General features: G+C 42.9%; 2 protein-coding genes and 1 pseudogene across 2 annotated transcripts in view; 1 reads left to right on the top strand and 2 right to left on the bottom strand.

Annotated features, from left to right (window-relative positions):
* Positions 1-2,164, bottom strand: part of Aggf1 (angiogenic factor with G-patch and FHA domains 1) — a 42,501-nt gene extending 40,337 nt beyond the window's left edge. Inside the window, exon 1 of the mRNA XM_026393260.2 lies at positions 1,583-2,164. Within this exon, the coding sequence (XP_026249045.1) occupies positions 1,583-1,804 (222 nt within the window). The 5' untranslated portion in view covers positions 1,805-2,164. The remainder of the gene's footprint in view (positions 1-1,582) is intronic.
* LOC113185962 (coiled-coil-helix-coiled-coil-helix domain-containing protein 2-like) lies at positions 48-565 on the bottom strand (annotated as a pseudogene).
* A 73-nt stretch (positions 2,165-2,237) lies between the features above and the next one.
* Positions 2,238-21,377, top strand: part of Naip (NLR family apoptosis inhibitory protein) — a 70,237-nt gene continuing 51,097 nt past the window's right edge. Inside the window, exons 1-2 of the mRNA XM_026393238.2 lie at positions 2,238-2,326; positions 2,572-2,642. The gene's annotated coding sequence lies outside the window, so the exon portion shown is untranslated. The remainder of the gene's footprint in view (positions 2,327-2,571; positions 2,643-21,377) is intronic.

Genomic DNA, 21,377 nt, shown 5'->3' with positions numbered 1-21,377 from the left:
TACAGTTCATACTTTCACTATCAATTACATTTTTATATTAATATAACTTAGTCATCAGAGCCGATTTTCCACTTTTTCAATTTGAACTTCTTGACTAACTAATCTGTTTGCAATTCTGCACTATTTCAGCATCTCACTGAAATCTTCACAGAGCTTAACATCACCCTGATTCTGGGCACACTACAAAAACTTTTTTATCTGATAAAGACAAGGGCCACCAAGCTGCTTCTGCTGTGATGGCTGGGTTCCCTGAGGCTCCCAGTAAATGATGTCAGTCTCAGAGGACTCAATAATACTTCCCCCACTGAGGCCCACAGTGATGGTACAACCCAGTGTGTGCCTAACAGAAAAGCCCACAGCCACACCAGCTGCAGTGGTTGCTATCGACCATCAGACCTGACTGCTGGTGTGCAGCGTCAGATGAGCCAACTACAGATGGAAGGGGCTGCTTCTGTGGCAGAGCTGCTGGTGCTGGCCTGGGTGCAGCTTTCATCTCAGGGGCCTGGCTGGCTGGGATTAGGAGGTGGGGGGTTTGCAAGGTGCAGCTTCAGCTTCCACACGCCATGCTGTGCACAAGTTTCAGAGCCCAGAACGCTAAAGGGCAAAGCTTGGGGCAACCCCACCAGAAAGCCAGCAGAAGCTGGGGAGCATATTTCCATTTTTTATGATGGACCACTATCAAGTTAACATTAATAAGAAAATGCTGGCTCTTGGAAGATTAGTAAAATGTTTTCTTTGAGAATCTTTAAGATAAGCAGTATTTTAACAATTTATAAGTATAAAAGAGTTTTATTTAATGTTATATTGTGGTCTCCTCCCATGTTTACCATTTTTCTCAATCCTGGCACAATTCCTACAAATAAGAGGAATTAAAGACCTAGCACTGAGTAAAAAGTAAAAAACAATCTATGTCATAATGTCAACAACTGTAACCAATGGGCATAGAAGTCATTTCAACTCAAAAGTTAATTTTCGGAACTCATTTTTACTCGGAGCTCATTTTTTCTCGGCAGTATTGGGGATTAAAACCCAAGAACAACAACTCTGGGCTACATTCCCAGCCTTTTTTTTTTTTTTTTCTTTAAAGACAGGTTCTTGATAAGTTGCCGTGGCTGGCCTTAAACTTGAGATCCTCTTGCCTCAGCCTCCTGAAGGTTGCTGGGATTACAAGCGGGAATCACTGTGCGAGGCTAGAAAAAATATTGCAAGGCTGGGAACGTAGCTCAGAGTTACAGCGTCTAGAATGTGTGAAGCTCTGGGTTCGATTCCTCATTATAACACACACAAACATACACACACCCCGCAACTGTCAATGGGGCGTTGGGACAAGTGAGAATTTAGACCGTCTGGCCAAAGCACTGGAGTTCAATTCACGCTAGCCCCGAGGGTCTCTTAAACCAGGTACGCTGAAACTTAGATTTGCTCCAGTTGTATTTAGAATTACAACTCTAGGCTTTCATTTACTGCAGTTACTCTATAAAGTAGTTCTGGGCTCCAGCTAGGGAGCCCTTCCGAAGCCATCAAAGGCTTGGAAGACTTCACGGGGCTGGAAGGGGCTCGGAGCTAGAGGCGGACAGCGCACCTGCGTGCGGAGCTCCTGGTTGTTGCTTTCTGCGCTCTGGTACAGCCGCTCGGTGTGATGCAGCAGCTTCTCTATCTCCCGCACCTGACGCTTGCAGCTCCGCAGCTCGCGTTCCAACTTCTCCACCTTCCGCCTCAGCTGGGCCAGTTCAGGCTCGGGGGAGGTGGGCGGTGACAGTGACAACGAAGGCGACGGCGGGGGGGACGGTGCCTCGCAAGCCATGAGGTCCAGCGAGAGGTGGCCCGCGAGTGCGGAGGCACTACGCTCAGACCAAGATTGATGCCGGCGGCCCCAGAGGCCACGGGAGAGCGCGGGCTGCGAAAGGTGGCCTCACACCCTGCCTGCCGCGGTGGCCCCTGGCCATGACGCCCTGAAACTTATCACCTGTGGTCGAACGGGTTGGCGAACCAATGAGCAAGGGGACGGAGGACGGCCCCTGCCCGATCTGCGCGACTTGAAATCGGAACACTTTGTTGACAATAACCTTTCACAGCGACCGAAATGCCGAGAGGCGACTTGGAGAAATACTCGGGTTAAAGAATTAGAAGACAGAGCGCTCGGCGGTTCCTGAGCAGAACCGGAAACGATTTACCGGACGTGGGCGGGGCCAAGACGAAAAAGGAAGCGACGGGAAGCGGGAAGGGCCTTTTGGTACATTTGCGCACCTCCATCCTGCGTGCCGGTGCCGCACAAGGGGACGTGGAGAGGTGGTGGAAGGAAAGTGGTTGTAGAAGGTCTAGCGAGGTAAAAATTTCTCTACATGCCGACCGTCTTTGAGAAAAACCTTTTGTTTGGAGTTCAGTTCCCAGCTCTGTATTTTCCACATGTGAACACTGAGTCACATCTGGAAATGATTTGCCAGGGATTGTAGAGATAATGATAATTTAGAACTAGAACGTTGTATTCTGATGCCCTGCTTACTTGGTCTGCTGATTCCATTAGTTTAGACACCCTGGAAAGAGGACTAATTAATTATATTTGACTTGCAGACAAGAGAACCTTTGGTGAGGAAGTAAAAGAAAATGCTCTGTGGAACAGGAGAGAAAAATACTCTTGTTGGGTAGGTTTACTTTATTTATCCTGTATGAACCCTACCTTTGCTTCACTAGTCTTTAAATCATGGGCTTCTTAGAACACACTTCCTCCCTTCCTCAAGGTCTCTTAAATTAGATACTGGTTTCAGAAAGCTGGCCTGAGATTTTCCAGAGGTCAAACTTCCGTGTTTTTCTTTTGGTACTAGGGTTTGAACCCAGGGTACTTTACCACTGAGTTATATTCCCAGCCTTTTTTTATTTTTAGACAGGGTCTCTCTAAGTTGCTTAGGGCCTCGCCAGTGCCAAGGTTGACCTTGAATTTACACTCCTCCTACCTAAACCCCGGAACTGCTGGGATTACAAGCATGCATCACCACACCCAGAACTTCCCATTATTGTCTGTATTCTCTTTCTTTCAGCTATCTCCACCATCAAACTAGGCAGTACCCACAGAAACTGTGTGGTTAACCAAAATGTCAGAACAGCAGTGGCAAGAAAATTCACTAACAGAAACCTAAGGGCCAGTGCTTATGGGACACACATCTTTGACAAGGCTCACCATGTTTGGGTCATTTTTTCTGAGGCTCCTCCATATCTTAGCAAATTCTTGGAATCCACAGACAGAAGATTTCCAAATTAGATGACTGCTACACAGCATCATTAAATCATTCCATTTTTCCTGGGATAACAGGGTCAATCATCACCAGTGCCCAGACCCTGGGGAAGCTGAGGAACTATGTATTGTGTTAATAACTGATAAGGTAAATCTTCACTCTGCTTTTCTTTTTCAAAATTGACTTAATGGGCCGGATATGATGGAACGTGACTGTAATTGCAGTGACTGGGGTAGCTGAGGCAGGAGGGTTGCAGGTTCAAAGGCAACCTCAGCAATTAGCAATGCCCTAAGCAACTTAGTGAGAAGTTGTCTCGAAATAAAAATAACAAAGGCTGCAGATGTGGTTCAGTGGTAAAGTGACCCTGGGTTCAAATCGCTGGTACCAAAAAATAAATAAATAAAATTGGCGTAGTGGGATTAGGGGGCATATAACTCAGTATTGGCATGTGCTTAGCATGAGCTATGTTCAATCCCCAACACCACTCACACAAAAAAAGACATAATTGACTTAATTATCATGAATCTCCTCAATTTTTCCATATAAATTTTAAAGTTAATTTTTCAATTCCTCAAGCAATCCAATGGAACGTTTTTTTGAAAATTACATTCAAATATATAGACTAATTGGGGATAGAATTAACATGAAAGTTTATCAATTCACATAACGTCTTTTTTACTTTAGTCCTTCTATTTTATTTTTTCTTTTACTTTGGGGTGTGTGTGTGTGTGTGTGTGTGTGTGTGTGTGTGGTGTTGGGGATTGAACATGGCTCATGCTAAGCACATGCCAATACTGAGCCTCACATATGCTAGGCAAGGGCTTTACCTCTGAGTTATGTTCCCACCAGCCTCTTAAGTTGGTATAGTCCTTCTTTTAAAATTTATTCAGTCGTAGATGGACACAACACCTTATTTATTTATTTATTTATTTATATGTGGGTGCTGAGACTCACATATGCCAGGCAAGTGCTCTACCACTGAGCCACAACCCCAGCCCAAGTTTTAACACTGTTTCTGAAAAGGTCTTGGTCTTTCTTTTATGGGGGTGATGGGGTAGGGTTTTAGACATTTAACCCCCACTGAACTACTTCCCCAGCTCTTTTTGTTTTTTGGTTTGAGACAGGGTCTCACTAACTTGCTTAGGGCCCAAGCTAAGTTGCTGAGGCTGGCCTTGAACTTGCAATCCTCCTGCCTCTCCTCCTGAGTTGTGGGGTTACGGGTATGCCTGGATGGTTATACCCAATTTGAGGTACCTTCAGGACCCCTGTACCAATGTCCAGTAGGGAATGAGCACTTCAAAAACCTGACTGAAGCTCAAGAAACACATCTGACTGTACAGCTAGTACTGGGTAAAGCATTTCACACAGCTTCAGGGTGAAGGAGGTAAAGCAAATGAGTGAGTGCACAGGGCAGCCAGCCACTACTACTGGGTTCCAAGGACCATGGAAGCTTGTGGGAATGGGACTCCCTGTCTTATGCAGCTTTTCATTTTTTTAGAAAAGGCAAAAAAAAATTTAAAGGGGAAACCCCTGTTTAAAAACAATGGTTCAAGTTAGAAAGAAAATTTGTCATTACTCGTTACTGGTTATTCCATAATTTTCATCATCCATGTTTGCTTCAGATAAGCTCCAGGGTCTTCTCATTTTTACCATCACTACCCCTGCTGTGTTTGTCCCTTTCCTCCCCATTCTTTGCTCTTCTCCTACTTTTTCTTCTTTTCATGCTTTCATCTGAAGAAAGTTTAACTGTCTCTTTATGAATCAGAATTGGCATGTGCTTAGCATCAGTTGATAGATCTCTTTCCTTCCAGGTAATAAGTCAGGGTTTTCCAGGTAAATAGAACCAATGGGAGAAATTATATATATATATTACATTTATAAATGTTATATATATGTAATTTCTTCTACTTGTTATATGTGTGTGTGTGTGTGTGTGTGTGTATAGGTAGGGAATATAAGGAATTGGCTGTATTGATTATGGAGGCCAAGAAGTCACATAATGTATTACCTACAAGCCAGAGAAACAGGAAAGCTGGAGGCATAGTTCGAAGACCTCTAAGTTTGGGAACCAATCATGTTGATCCCAATTCAAATCTGGAGTCCTGAGAACTAGGAGTGCCAAGGGCAGAGGAAAATTGGTGCTTCCCTCCAGCAGGCAGGCAGAGACTAATGCTTGCCTTTTGTTCTGTTCAAACCCTTTGTGTGTAGCCTGATGCCTGAAAGGAAAGTGACCACAACACAGGAGATCTTTATTGCAGCAGTGAGAAAGAGAAGAAGACAAAAAGAGAGGAAGAAAGAGAGAGCAAGAGAGAGGGGCCCGGCAGAAGGGAGTTTTTATAGCCAAAATCTAATGGGGTCTTTAAGTCTGCAAGCTGCCTTGTTGGCGTACAGTGATTGGATCACACAGTAGTTGCTAAGGGCATCGTCTTCTGCCTTCAGGCAGATGGGGTAGGGGTCAGATGTGGGTTTCCATTGCATCAGACAGGTGGGGGTCGAGTGTTCAGCCTTGAGTGGGGTTGAGTGTTCAGCCTTGACGCAAACTGGTGATAAAGAACCAGACAGTGGGGGGTTTGAGTGCCCTGGGTTATCCTACAGCTACCATTCCTTCAGCCCACCCTGCAGACAACTTAGTTCAGCCTGCCCTGAACCTAACAATGTCCACTCACATGGGGGGCAGGGGGAGGTGGCAATCTGCTTAACTCAGTTCTTCAAGTCAAGTGTTAATCTCTTTTGAAATCAACCTCACACAGACATCACATTTAAGGAGATATCTGGGCATTGTGTGGCCCAGTCAAGCTGACACATTAGTTGACCATCCCACACTTTGGAGATCCAAATAATGGCTTCTATCTGTTATTTGTTCTGTGCTCATATCCCTTGCTATGATTTTGTAGTTTTCCTTATTAAAGAGAGATTCTTACCAAGTGGTACACACTGTAATTACAGCTACTCCAGAGGCTGAAGCAGGTATATTGCAAGTTCATGGCCAGCTTTGGCTACTTGCAGAGACCCTGTTTCAAAATAGAAAATAACTCAGAAGGCCGTGTGCAGTGGAGCATACCTGTGACCCCAGCCACTTGGAAGGCTTAGGCAGGAAGATTGCAAGTTCAAAGCCAGCCTCAGCAACTTAATGAGGCCCTAAGCAATTTAGTGAGACCCTGTCTCAAAACAAAAATAACTGGGGATGTGGCCCAGTGGTTAAGTGCTCCTGGTTTGTTGTAGGGACAAATGAGGCAAGGCACCAAAGATAGCAGGAAACAGTTTTATTTGGCTGTAGCCAGGTTCAGAGGGCACAGATTTTGCTATAATCAATCAATCCCCTGAACTCTGATTTCAGGTAGTTTCAGTTTTATACCCAGCATGTAAAGGGAGGGCTTCAGAAGTTCACAGTCCGCAGAAGTTCACATAAAAGCAGGTTTTTCTTTCACTGTTTTGGGCAAGTTAACTCTTCAAGGATAACACCTGAGAAAGGGAGAGCTTCTTCTCCCCTTTCTTTCCTCCCCCTGCCAGTTGATACCATGGAGCCCAGTTGGTAACTTATCTTAAAAATGTAGACATCTCTGTGAAGCCCAGCTCAAGGCCAGAGGCCTTGTTTACACATTTCTACAAACTACTATACTGGATATGTTTGTGAAAAACTAGTAAGGGGGTGTCCAGCACCAGGAGTGCTGGTATCTTCCCCGCCAATGGCTAAGTAAAACAGGGCAACATGAAAATAGGAAGTTTATCTACATTGAACTCTTTTGCAGAGATTCTTTTGCTGACAGTCCTAAAAATCAGCGATGGTGAAGATTTCTGGAGAAGCCCAGTTAAGACTTTTCTGTGGAGAAAGGGGTTGCCACTTAGGTTCAATCCCCACTACCAAATAAGTAAATAAGAAAACAACAAAGAGCTTGAGATATAACTTCGTGGTAGAGCACCCTGAGCTCAATCCCCATAACAATAACAAGAGAGAGAGAGATTGATTCTCCATTCTGCCTTTGAGTCTAGGGTTTGGCCATATAATTTGCTTTAGTCAGTAGAATGAAGTAATATGCCAAAGAGAAAACCTTTTCAAACCTAGTTTTCAAGAGGACTCAGCAGTATGCCTGCTCTCTGGGATTCTGCTGGACTCAGGAGGAGGATGAGTTCCACGTGGAGCAGATCTTTCCCAGCTAAAATGCTCCAGAGCTAAGCCTAACTAGAGCAGAGGCTCCAGGGAACCCTCAGGAACATTATCAATGCCAGTGGTGATCAGCCAGCCCCCACACAACCTTCAAGCTTGTGAGAAATAATGTGATTGTTTGAAGCTATTAAAGTTTTGGGTGTTCTGTATGAAGCAATAGCTAACTTATGCTCAGCCTGACTTAGAGCCATTCCAAGAGCTTGTGAGTTTCAGCAGATGGGGTCCAAATACCTGAAATACTACATATTCCACAATAGAGGAATACCATCAACTCAACAAAGCCTAACTTATGTCCCATGTCTTTTAGACATCAGTTCTTTATTTAATGAACATTCATTTATAATTTATATTGGATCTTGTGGGTAGCTAACTCTCCCCTACCTGATCTTACTTTATGTCACAGAAGGATGTCTGGGGAGCCATAGCATTTCAATAGTTCTGATTTATTGCTCCATATTACCTTTAGTCAATTGACAATTACCTATTTCCTCCCCTGAAGGTCCAAGAGAAAAATTGTTGGATGTAACATTAAAACACTGGAGTGATGGTAAAGGAAGCCAAAGAACTTCTCCATCCCCAATGGATACTCTTACATTTATACCTTTATCTTATGATTGTATAATAATTTTAAAAATTATTAAGCTGAGTGTGGTAGTGCACACCTGTTGTCCAAGTTACTTGGGAGGGAGAAGCAGGAACATTGTTTGAGCCCAAAAGTTTGAGGCCAGCCTGGGCAACATATCCAGAGCCCATAGCTAAAGCACAAAATAAGGGCTGGGGATGTAGGTCAGTGGTAGGGTGCTTCACTGGCATGGGGTAGGGGGCGTGTGGAGGGTGGAGTCCCTGGGCTTAATCCCCTTAATAAATATATTACTATGTTATAAATGTTCCTACACTTTCCTCCTCTTTCCCCCCAATAATGAGAATGCTGACCCTCAGAAAACAGTGTGTCTCCACAGACCTAATCCTAGGTCTTCAAGATTCAAGATCAAAGAATTATCCCGGAGTTGAACCTCTCAAACTCTCTTTGGTGAAGGACTATGTAATAAAATGTTCCAATCCATTTTGGATTGATGTATTTGTAATATACAACAAAATGTGTGAGTTAATGGGGCAGGGAGGGTGTGTAGAGAACATGGATGTAATAAGGGCTGCTGCATACTATGAAGTACTAGTTTTCAAGAGATGCAAATGAAGTATGGATTTTAAAAGTTATGCTTTGAACAGTGCTTCTTTGACCATGACTGGCTTATTTCTATTTTTCGGTATTCAAATTTGGCTACAAAAAAGCAAAAATTAGCAATTCTACATTGATGTTAAATTCTTTTGAAGATGTTCATTACACCACGTGTGGTAGCACATGCCTGTAATCCCAGGGACTCGGGAAGCTGAGGTAGGAAGACTGCAAGTTCCAGGCCAGTTTTGGCAACTCAGTGAGGTCCTAAGCAACTCGAAAAGACTCTGTCTGAAAGTAAAAAATAAAAAGGACTGGGGATGTAGCTCAGTGTTAAGCCCTGCTGGGTTCAATCCCTAGTACCAAAAACAAAACAAAAATCTCACTCAAGCCAGCCCATCTGTGCTGAGCTTTAATAATCTCTTGTAATATCTCTGGCCTTGGCCTGTAAAAAACTTTTATTCAAAACCTTAAGTAAATCATTTATTTTCTCATTGTTTCCAAAAAGCCTGTGAATTGACCCTTTCTGATTTCTGTTGATTGATTTATACAGAGATTAAACTCAGCTGTGCTCAACCACTAGGCCACGTCCCCAGTCCTTTTTATTTTTTATTTTGAGACACGTGTGGGAGACCAACCTTACACGTGACTGAGTTACACTCCCCCGGCTGGGTGCTGAGGCGCTCAGTGAAAGAAATGTGGCAGAACTTTCCCCACCCTTCTTGGGTCCGAGGGTTGGTCTCGAACATGGATGTGTCTTGCTACAGCCCCATGGGTGAAGCTATGCACACCTGTTCCTTTGTAATATAACCCCTTGCCCTGTTTAGGATAGAATCTTCCATGGAAGTGTGTGTCCCCTTCTCTTACTGTGCCCTTGGGTGTGGCCTACACAGGTGTCATTCAACCTGCTGACAGTGACATCATGAAGATACTCATCCCCCTGAAACCTGACCCCTTGCCTCATTTGAATAGCTTCTCCTCAATAAAAGGGGTCAGCGCATGCTCTCCCGCTCTCTCTCTTTCTACGGACCCTTAAGGTCAGAGGAGCCCTCACAGTGACCCCAAAGAAAGGTATTTGTGTCTCTTGTGTGGTTATTTCGTGCAGCCCAGTTAGCCCAGTTTAATTGGAGTGACTCCTGAGCCTTTTAGTCTCGAGAACAGAAACCCGGTCTTCCTAAGTCGCTTAGGGCTTTGTTAAATTGCTGAGGCTGGCTTTCAACATGTGATCCTCCTGCCTCAGCCTTCCCAGCTGCATACACCACAGCACCTGGCTCTGAATTCTATTTTTAAAACTCTTTTGGCGATAGACACTGCTAGGTTGTTAACTGAATAGCCATTCCCCCAACTTTCTTACAGGGAAACTTGTTGGGGTCCAACCTCCTGAAGTCATGGAGAGAATAAGTACCCTAAGGAATCCCAACACAGAATTCCTGTCTATTAGCTGAAGCCAAGGAGGCTGGAATGCTGAACGTAGCAGGACAGCAACGACTCCTGATGCTAGACTAATTATTGTGGGGATGTTGACCCTGATTAAGGAGAAAACTAAGGCCCCAACTATACTACCTGCTGTGTACTTTAGGTGTATGTTTCCTGGCATTTTATGAGAACATATCCTGTTTTGTCACTGGGGAAATGTTTACTTGGTACTAGCAAACCAGTTAGTTGTTTTCAATGTGTTATGCCATAGTTAAGATTTAACCTCACACCGCCCTGTAAGAGATGTGCTGTGCAAGAACAAAGCAGGCTGCAGCTTCCCAGGCTCCCAGCTCCCCCATGAAACAAATTGTCATTTTAGGACTCAGAGTCTTCATGCATAATTGTGGGCTGAACTCTCACCAATAGTTCATTCACAGCAAGTGCTCACCTTTTGTTAGAGGTAGAAATACATCTAATAAAGAATGTATTTCTGATTCTTCTTTGCAACTAGTTGACCATGTGACAAAGTTATGGCCAATGAGGTATAAGTAGAAGTCTAGAAGCAAGATTTCTGGGAAAGCTATTGCTTTCTGTTAAAAAAAAAAAAAAAAAGAACAGATTTAGGCTTTTGTTTTAATCTTTCTTTTTCTTCTGAGTCCCCTTACCTGGAAGGTGGATATAATATTGAAGGTGAAGCAACTATTTTGTGACCATGAGGCAGTCATGGAGGTGACCACCATACTCTAAGAAAAGAAACAATGAAAGGAAGCTGAGACGTTAATGGTGCTGTGAACACCATTAGTCAAAAAACTAAACCCAATTTGATTAAGTCACTATATTGGTTTTTTTTATTAATTTTTAGTTGTAGATGGACATGATACCTTTATTTTATTTAATTATTTTATATGTTGTTCTGAGAATTGAATCCAGTGCCTCACAGGTGCTAGGCAAGTGCTCTACCCCTGAGCCACAACCCCAACCCCACTAAATTGGGTTTTTATTTCATACAGCCAAATGGAATGTTTATATACTTTGTTAGATGTCTTAGTAATTTTTAATAATTTTAAATGACTAAACTACTTACTATACTAGTCTCTAGACATGCTTTATGAGAATTTCAATTCAAAGAATAATTGCTGAAGCTTGGCGCCATGGCTCCCGCCTGTAATTCCAGCAGCTCGGGAGGCTTAGGCAGGAGGATCTCGAGTTCAAAGCCAGCCTCAGCAACTTAGCAAAGCCTTAAGCAACTCAGCGAGATCTTGTCTCTAAATAAAATATAAAAAGGGCTGGGGGAGTGGCTCAGTGGTTGAATGCCTCTGGGTTCAATCCCTGGTACCAAAAATATAAATAAATAAATAATTGCTGACACCCCATTTAAGAACCTTTAGTTGAGTGTTGTGACACATGCCTATAGTCCCAGCAATTTAGTGAGACCTTATCTTAAAAAAATATTTTATTTTAAATAAAGGAGCTGGAGGTGTAACTATGTGGTAGAGATTAACTTGGGCTAAATCCCCAGTAAAACACACACACACACACACACACACACACACACACACACACAGAATCTTGACTTCTTTGACTTCCTGGTGCTATTTTGATTAGCAGTGAAAGTGTTTAGAATATGCAGGGCTCTTCGATGTTTTTTGTCTTCATCTATGTGACTGATGATTCAGAAACCTTCCAGTTAAGAAACATTTCAATTGGCTTAGAGTAAAAGTTTTATTCCCCCAACATTTTCTCCAAAAGTAAAATATTAATTGACAAGTGTCCAGCAATTAATAGCTTAAAACTTACTAAAAATTTGACCAATAAATTTTCCTTTAATGTTTCCTAATAGTGTGACATAAAAATAAATGCTCCTGCTGCGTTTTGAAGTTTATGGGTTTCCCCTTCTCCTTTAATCCAAGAAATGGTGTCCAGAAGAAGTTATAACAATGCTAGAAAAAGGAAGTGGAGCTGGCATGCAGTGGTGCACGCCTGTCACCCCAGCAACTTGGGAGGCTGAGGTGGGGAGATCACAAGTTTGAAGTTAATCTTGACAGGTTATTGAGATCTGGTCTCAAAATAATAAAAATAAAAAGGTCTATGGGTGTGGTTCCATGGTAGAGCATTTCTGGGTTCAATCCCCAGGACCACATCAGAAAATAAAGAGAGAGAGGGCTGACTCTGTGTGTGTGTGTGTGTGTGTGTGCGCGCGCGCGCGCGCACGCACGCACATGTATGTGCACACATGCACAGATGCTCAAGCACATGCATGTGCATTCTATATGGGTTCCTTTGAAAAACTGCAATTCATTAAATTTGCAAATAACTGATTCAGACTTGAAAATGAACAATAAATTTTTGTTACCCTAAAACTTCTCTAAAAAATAAAATCTATCAAAAAGTGAGTAGAGGGGGTTGTAGGGGAGTGTAGCTCAGTGGCACAGTGCTTGCCTACCAAGCGAGAGGCTCTAGGTTCAATCTCAGCACCAAGGGAAGAAATAAGTGAGTGGTGACTATAATTCGTGTGTACTGAGCACAGCCAGCATGTTCCCAAGACAATAAGTGTTCAGTCTAAGCTGCTAAATTGAATTGAAAAATCATTAAATGCAAGAGAAAAGCAATTGCTTATAGATAAATAGCTTGAGTGGTATTAGACTTTAAGAGTTTACGAGCTCAAAAAAAAGAAAATGTGAGAAACTGAATAAGGTGGTGAACACCTATAATCCCAGCAACTGGGGAGGCTGAAACAGAAGGATCACCATGTAAGCGAGACCCTGTCTCAAAAAGTGCTGGGGATGTAGCTTAGTAGTAAAAGAGCCCCTGGTTTAGATCTCCAATACAAAAAAAAAAAAAAAAATCAGAGAGCTGGAGCATGGAAGATAACACCTTTAACCTGGGTCTGCTGATATTCTTCTTCATTTTTATTGCTAAAATGTAGATAAATTTTCAAGAATTCTTCTAAAGGCAAAATAGAGCAACATTTATATAAATATTAAGGAAACATTATGTCCCAGACATGGTGCTAGGCACATTTCACTATAATGGTGAGTTGAAAATAGGTTCAGTCTCTCATCATGTACAGTCTAGTGGAGGAGACATCTAGACATTCATTAGAAATCACACAAGTAAAAGCACAACTGACAATAACAGCATTAGAACCCCATCATTCATTCCCATCATTCATTGAATGCACATTACTCAATAGGAGCACTGTCGAAAAATGCAATGGGAGTTCCATTTGAAGGACAAGAGTGCTGACGATAATTTAAGGAAAACGAGTAAGGGAATTGTGGCAACAGGTTCTTTGATTTTACTAACTAAACGATAAGTTTTTAAAAAATCAATTCAAATTCTCTTTTAGAGGACTAAAACAGATAACTATGACAGAATACCCTCTCATTAGGAAAACAAACTCTCAGAAACTTTCCCAACATTATCCCACATCTGGGCAGTTATGTTCACAGTAGGTTGTATGGAAAGGAAAGAATGTTAGGCCAGTTTCATATAATAATGATGTAATAATACAGAAAAGTAATTTTTATATTTATATCAAACCGAGATTTTTAAATGTATTACATTAAGCTGGGCATGCCTGTAATCCCAGCAGCTCGGGAGGCTGAGACAGGAGGATCCCAAGTTCAAAGCCACCTTTAACAAAAGCCAGGTGCTAAGCAACTCAGTGAGACCCTGTCTCTAAATAAAATTTTAAAAAAGGTTTGGGGATGTGGCTTAGTGAACGAGTGCCCCTGAGTTCAACCCCTAGTACCAAAAACAAAAGAAAAGAAAAAAAATGTATTACATTAAAATAGTATAAGATAGCTGGGCACAGAGGCACAGCCTGTAATCCCAGCAGCTTGGGAAGCTGAGCAGGAAGATCACGAGTTCAAAGCCAGCCTCAGCAAAAGTAAGGTGCTTAGCAACTCAGTGAGACCCTGTATCTAAATAAAATACAAAACAGGGCTGGGGATGAGGCTCAGTGGCTGAGTGCCCATGAGTTCAATCACCAATAATTCTCCCCCACACACACAAAAATAAATAAATAAAATAGTATAAGAATATTATACATTAAGCCAGGAGCAGTGACATTGCCTATAATCGCAGCAGCTCAGGAGGCTGAGGCAGGAGGATTTCGAGTTCAATTTAGTGAGGCACTTAGCAGCTCAACAAGACTGTCTCTAAATAAAATATAAAAGAAGTCTAGGTATGTGGCTCAGTGGTTGAAAACCCCTGAGGGTTGAGGGTTCAATCCTCAGTACCAAAAAAAAAATAATAAAAATAATATTATACATTAAAATATAACAATTCATATTATAAATCATTATATAAGTATGTAACAATATGATTATGAGAAAATAACAATATTATAGCATTTATAATTCAACAATATCTAAACACAATAATACAAAATGCTATAAAAATAATTTTATGTTATATCATTATGATCGTGATAAGAACAATTAATATAGGATGATTTTCCCCTGTCTTGGGAGGGTCTAATAGTCAATTTCTCCGTATTCTGAAAGCAAGGGAAGGAATGGGTTTTGAGCCTAATATACTTTACTCTATCATGAAGAAACTAAGACTAGGTTTGAGGAAGAGAAAGAAGAATTCTAAGGAAGTCAAAGAAAAAAAATAAGCAAACATTTTTCTTAAGAACATACAGGGATGAAAGAAAGAAGAAGAGGAATTTGTGGCCAGGTTGGGAGCCAGGAAAAGTTGATCAGATAGACAAAGCATGGTGGGGCATGCCTGTAATTTCAGAGACTTTGGAGACTGAGGCAGGAGGATCACAAATTTAAGACCAGCTCAGGCAAATTAACAAGATTCCATCTCAGAATGTTTAAAAAACAATAAAAGGGTTGGGTATGTAGCTCCATAGTAGAATGTCCATGGGTTTAATTCCCAGTACGAAGAAGAAGAGAAAGAAGGAGAAAGAACAGAGTAGCTGAAAGCTATAATTCCAGCAGCTCAGGAGGCCTAGGCAAGAGGATGGCAAGTTGAAGGCCAGTCTCAGAAACTTAGTGAGATCCTCAGCAACTTAACAAAACCCTGTCTCAATATAAAAAATAGAAAGAACCAGGGATGTAGCTTAGTGGTAAAGCATTCCCAGGTCCAATTGCCCATATGCCCAATATGGAGAGAGACAGAAGGAACACATCACTCAGGAAGACCTGGGTGGATGGATCTGAGAAACTACCTGTGAGGATTATTGGTCCTGGGCCCAGGAACTTCTTGGGAACTGAGCCATCACCTGCAGTTGTTCTGCTTTCATTTAAAAAAAAGTCTCCGTTGCCTGTACCAGGGGACAATGATAACTGCTCTCCCTGGTGTCCATGAGGATGTCATTCCTCCATTGTCTATCCCCACCAATTGGCTAGTAGGACTTGCAACCAACACTGTCGGCCCACTTCGGTACTCAATGCACATAATACTGTGAGACACCATGAATCCAAAGTGGGGGAAACTACTGATGGGCCTAAACTGGGACCCAGTGGAATGGGAGTGAGGGAGCATCCAACACCTCCACTTGAGGGAATAATCTGGTTTAGCATACAGACAGGAGTTCTGTAGCTCCAACTGCTGTACTGTGCCCAGGTAGCAGAACCGTAACTGGCAATTATCCTCTGAGGTGGCCAGATGTCTTCACCCCAAGTTTGTTGACCTCCAAGATCAAATCTATCCCCAATGGACCTTTTTTTTTTTTTTTTTTTTTTGGTCCTCAGTCTTCAGACAAGGGAACACCTAAGTCTTTTCAAGTTTTATTTGACAGTAGGAAAACTCCAGGTCTAATAACACCAATAGTACAGGTCCTCCTCCAGTTTGTTGGGAGGTACGTATGTGCCTTTTCCCCACAGATCCAAAACAGCCCATCTGGTCTTTCCATTCAGTCTGGACTGAATTACTCCATAATTTTATGGATCTCAGGGATACCCTGAAAAGAACTGATTTGGTTAGTGTCTGAACTGGTGTAGTTAAAAAGAGCTCATTTCTTTTGGAGATTTTTGCATTTGAGACCATTAATTCTCAGCCCATAGGGGTTATCTGTTCACAACCAAGTAGTTTTCTTTGTCCACTAGGAGGTGTTCCAGAACAATATTTTGTTAAATGGGTTTCGTGGACACACTGGGTGTGGTGGGGTCCAAATCTGCCTTTTCTACATTTCTTTCCAGGTACTTCTGAAGTAAGATCCCAGCCTTGGGGTCTTTCACCCTTTTGTTCAATTCTGGTCTTACTTCTCAGTAATAGGAAATAAGCATCTAAACTTATTCCTGTTCAGGGCCATTCACTCATGAGGGCTCCTCCGTAGACCTAACAATTTTTAACCCAAAGACTTGGCTATTCTTTCTGCTATGTCCAGAAAGGAATTCTTCCCAAAGAAGGAAGGTTAATATTTGGGATTAAACCCTCATATAGTTTAGCAGCTGGTCCAGGGCTTGTAATGGGGATCAGGATGGTTGATTTATTTTTACTTTTATTTTTTATTGATTGATTGATTGATTGTGGCCCTGGGAATTGAACTCAGGGCCCTGTGCATGCTAGGCAAGCACTCTATCAACTGAGCTACATCACCAGTCCAGGATGGTTGATATTTTTTAAAAAAATATTTTTAGTTTTACATGGACACAATACCTCTATTTATTTTTTAAATATATTTTTAAGTTGTAGTTGGACACAATACCTTTATTTTATTTATCTATTTATTTCTATATAGTGCTGAGGATCGAATGCAGCACCTCACGCCTACCAGGCGAGTGCTCTGCCTGTGAGCCACAACCCCAGCCCCTATTTATTTATTTTTATGTGGTCCTGAGGATCGAATCTGGTGCCTCACATGTGCCAGGCAGGTGCTCTATCATTGAGCCACAACACCAGCCCAGGGTGGTTCATTTTTTAATCAAAATTCTTATTCTACGTTAGAGGCTGAGTGGCCAGTCGCCAGCAATACCAAGTGGGAGGGTAAATTCCTGGGTAAATTGTGTCTCCCACACATTGGGATTTGATCCTAGCTATGTTGACTCTTTCTCCTTCCCAGAGGCAAGTGGCCACTGAACTATAGCATCTCTCTGACGGTGCAGGTCCTAAATATATATTTTGAACTGTCCCTTCGTCATAATAAATTAGTTGGACACATGGATTGCATGATGGCAAAAGATGTGTCCATAGTGGGGAAGGGCCCTCTAAGATTATCAAAAGAAAACATACTAAGTGATAGATTAACGTTTTGGCTAGCATGGGTTAAACTGTGTAAGTCAATAAAGTAAAATTAATAATACCAACCAAAGCCTAGAAAACCTACGTAAGCAAAATTAAAAAATACAAATGAAATTTCGTTACCAAGAGTCCAGTCAGCAGGACTTACTGGTATCAGTCCTGTGGCAAAGAGCAAGGAAAGGACTATATATATGGCTAGAAGTAAGGGGTGGCAATGCATCACAACATAAGAACCATCTTAGAGGATGAAACAGTTCATTTGTCCTGTTGGTTAGTTTATCTTCCACCGTGCATTGATGAGCTAGCCCCTGAGTGGCTGAAGCAGGTCTGTTGTTTCCTCAAGCTTCCACCATGGGCAGGCTCGTCAGCTTCCAGAGTGACCGCAGCAGGGCTATTGTCCTTCTGATCCTCAAGCTTGTCTGCTGTTTCCTTCCTCTAGATGGTCAGCTTACAAGGTGCAGTGGGATCTGGAGTGCACTTTCAGTCCATGGCTGTGGGCTTGAGCCTGGTGTAATTAATCCAGGGGCCTGAATCTGCAACTTTTACTGCAGTTGGGGAGGATGAAATAACAGTGCAAGGACCCTTCCAAAGAGGTTTTAAGGGTGGAATAATCTATCCTTTGACCTAGACTGAATCTCCATGCCTGAAGGAGGATGCACCTGTGGTCAAACTTACTGGCAACCTTCCCTGACCCATTGATTGAGAGTCTGTGTTTTCCTAAAGCTTGAAGCTGTTGTCTTAAGGTTAATTCTCTATTTCCTGCAATCCCCTAGTAAGTGGGAGAAGTCTCCCACACATTGTCTCATAGGGCTCTCCCAGCCTCTAAGAGGACTCTATCCAGTCCTCTTAATGGGAGAGGATATAATTCTCAAAAGTGCAGTAGGGAGGATTTCATCCCAATGCAGGTGAGTTTCCTGACACAGTTTACCCATCTGAGCCTTTAAAGTTGTATTCATTCTTTCTACTTTACCAGAACTTTGTGACCTATAGCAGTATGTAATTTCCATCTAATATTTAAACTTTTGCGATAATTGTATCATCTCTGCCACAAAATCTGGCCCACTGTCTGAGCTAATAGTTACTGGGATGCCAAATCTGAGAGCAATTTCCCAGAGGAGCATCCTGGCTACCTCTTGAGCCTTATCAGTGCCAGTTGGAAAGACTTCCACCCAGCCTGCAAACGAGCACACAAAAACCAAAAGATATTTATAGCCTCATGAACATGGTAGTTCAGTAAAGTCTAGTTTTAGGTCTTCAAAAGGTGCTTCTCCTATAGTTTGGATTCCTGGTGGATGCATTGGCCCCTGGTGTGGGTGTTGCAGGTACAAGTTTCCCATTGCTCACAAATCACACAGCAGATGCTTATGTAGAAATGCTGACTTGAGTGCTGTTTGGCCAAAGTATGTTCCCCTGTGGAACTGTGTGATTATGGCAGGGGCTGCAGTCTCAGAGATGGCTAACCTGTCATCAGAAAATCTCCATCATCCACTGGGAGATAGCTTCCCTTTTCAGTCTTAAACTAATTATTTTTCTGCTGGGATTACTATAGTTTGCATTCTGTTAGAAGATTAGGGAGAAGAGCAGTGTCTAAGATTGGGAGCTGGATGTTCTGTCTGCTTTTTACAAGCTGCAAATCTTGCTTCTTGGTCTGCTCTTTGGTTGCCCTGAGCAATGGTGGCAATGGTGCCTTTGGTGGCCACAGCAGTACATAACCACAGTTTTTTGAGTGCCCCTACTGCATCTAAAAGATCTTTTCCTGGCCATGTTTTATGTCTTTTCTTCTTGAATTAATTATCTCCCTTTCCTAATCTAAAGCCCCATAAACATGAAAAGTGGTAATGGCATATTTTGAGTCTGTGTAAATATTGCCACCAATTCCTGGTGCCAATTGGAGTGCTTGAGTCAGAGAGATTAGTTCTGCTTTTGTGTTGAAGTTCCCTAAAGCTGAGGATCTGCCTCAACAGTGGAGTCCACAGTGACCACTGCGTGTCCAGCAAGACATATTCCACCTTCTGTAAAGCTACTGCCATCTGTGAAGTACTGCACATCAGGGTCTTTGAGGGGCTGCTCTGTCAGGTCTGGTTTACTAGAGATGACCTCAGTGCAGTTGTGATTAGGCTGTCCAGTCCCAATGGGCAGCAGAGTTGCTGAGTTTAGAGGAGTCCTGACAACTTCAATGTGGACATGTGGATTTTTATATAACATGCCCCGGTATTGGATCATCCTTGCATTAGTAGCCATATTATCATTTGGATTCTAACAGCATCAGTACAGAGTGGGGCAACTAGACTGTCAGTTTCTGTCCTATAGTCAGTGTCAGCTTCCACCACCAGAAGAGCCAAGGCTGCAAGGGCCCTGTAGACAAGGTGGCCAGCCTTGAGCCCCAGATCACGGCTGCTTAGGAAGATAGGCCACTAGATGGTGCCATGCCCCCAGTATTCGAGTTAGGACTCCTACAGCTATTCCAGACTGTTCATGGACATACAGAAAGAAAGGCTTGTGAGAGTAGGGAGTCCTAGTCCAGGCACACTGGTGAGTACTTGTTTAATGTCCTCAAAGACTTTTTGTTGTGTTAGTCCCCACATCAGAGGCTCCAGTTCCCCCTACCCGCCCTTTGTTGCTTCATAGAGGGTTTTGGCCATAACTAATCCTCAGACAATCGCAGCAGCAATCAAGAACCCATTCAAGAAGAATCAAGGTTGCATCTGCTCCAAACTGGAATCTTCATGCACAACTTCAACACACAATGCACAGTGCTTCAGCTGTTCCCTTACCAAGGACCCACACTAGCCAGAGCACTGAAACAGTTCCCAATGGGGATCTACTTGAGAGACTGATTCTATGGATCCCTTGGATCCACTTGTGTACAAAATACCAAGTCCACTGACTGGGTTACTTATATGAGCAGTTTCATTGCTCTGACCCATGGAGCACAGTTCCCTTGCACCTACAGGTCTGACCTGGGACATTGCACAAGCACCTGGCTTGGGCTCCTCTCTTGGGCCATCTGCCTAGAAACTCACAGAAGACATCCTGTGCCCCCTTTGTCCTCCACTCTTATGCCACATTGCCTGGTTGGGCTCTGGCCTGGCTTTGTGGCTTGAGCACAAGGTTGAATGTCCCCTTGTGTGTTCCCTTGCATGGGCTCCTTGCTTGAGCCACTTGCTTTCAAAATTGATCTGATGTAATCCATTACTCAGACCCACCAGCCCACCTGGATTGACTGCTGTCCCCTGCTTCTGACTCTGTTTAATATGGAGGAATGCAGATGAGTGACCCAAGCTGCTTTAAAATGGCTAGAGGATGGGGCTGAGGTTGTGGCTCAGTGGTAGAGCGCCTATAGGGTGTACATTAGGCACTGGGTTTCATTCTCAGCACTGCATATAAATACATAAATAAATAAATAAAGTTTCATCCACAAATAAAATGACTAGAAGAACATGTTCCAGACACACAAGGCAACATTCAAGCCTATGCCCAAACCTGATTACCAGACACAGACCCAGGTGGGACTCCAACAAAGAAGATCTTCTAAAGGTAAAAATATATCAAAAGGCTCTCACTATTGGCCTTAAAGAAAAGGGGGAAAAAAGCCCTAAATGTGAACTAAATATCACAAGTACTCCAAATGCCCGATGGGAGCCCCAGGCAGTTAGTTCTGTGGACGACTGTGCAAGGCCTTCTGACTCTTCACTCCCTTTGATCCTAAGGCACCACACAACCAGCAGATGATCAATGCAGGCTTTGTGGGACAAACTCGGGGAGACATTCGCCCAAATCAACAAAACTAGAGGGTTTTGCTGGAAAGAATGCCAGTGAGCTGATTGAAGTGGCCACCCCAGTTTTCATCAACGGAGACCAAGAGGCTCAATGAGAGGCAGACTGGAAGATGAAGAAGAGGATCTCCTTTCAGCTGCCCATCACCACAAACCCAGAAGTCACCCAAAGGGTGGGGGGGTGTCCCACCAGGATAAAACCAAAGCAAATATCAAAATTGGGGCCAAATGCAGATCCCAAGGAAGGTCTGGATGGAAGGACAGACGGATCTGGGGACAAGGCCGAGACTAAACCAATGTGTCTACTGCCATCTAGAGGACCACTGGAAGAATGCATGCCCCTAACTAGAGGAAGACAACTGGGCTAAAATTACTCCCTACCAGCATAAAAGGGCCAAGTGATCCCAGCCCCACAC

This window comes from Urocitellus parryii, chromosome 1 (genome assembly GCF_045843805.1).
Source record: "Urocitellus parryii isolate mUroPar1 chromosome 1, mUroPar1.hap1, whole genome shotgun sequence".
Classification (NCBI taxonomy): domain Eukaryota; kingdom Metazoa; phylum Chordata; class Mammalia; order Rodentia; family Sciuridae; genus Urocitellus; species Urocitellus parryii.
This window is presented reverse-complemented; position numbering and strand designations above follow the sequence as displayed.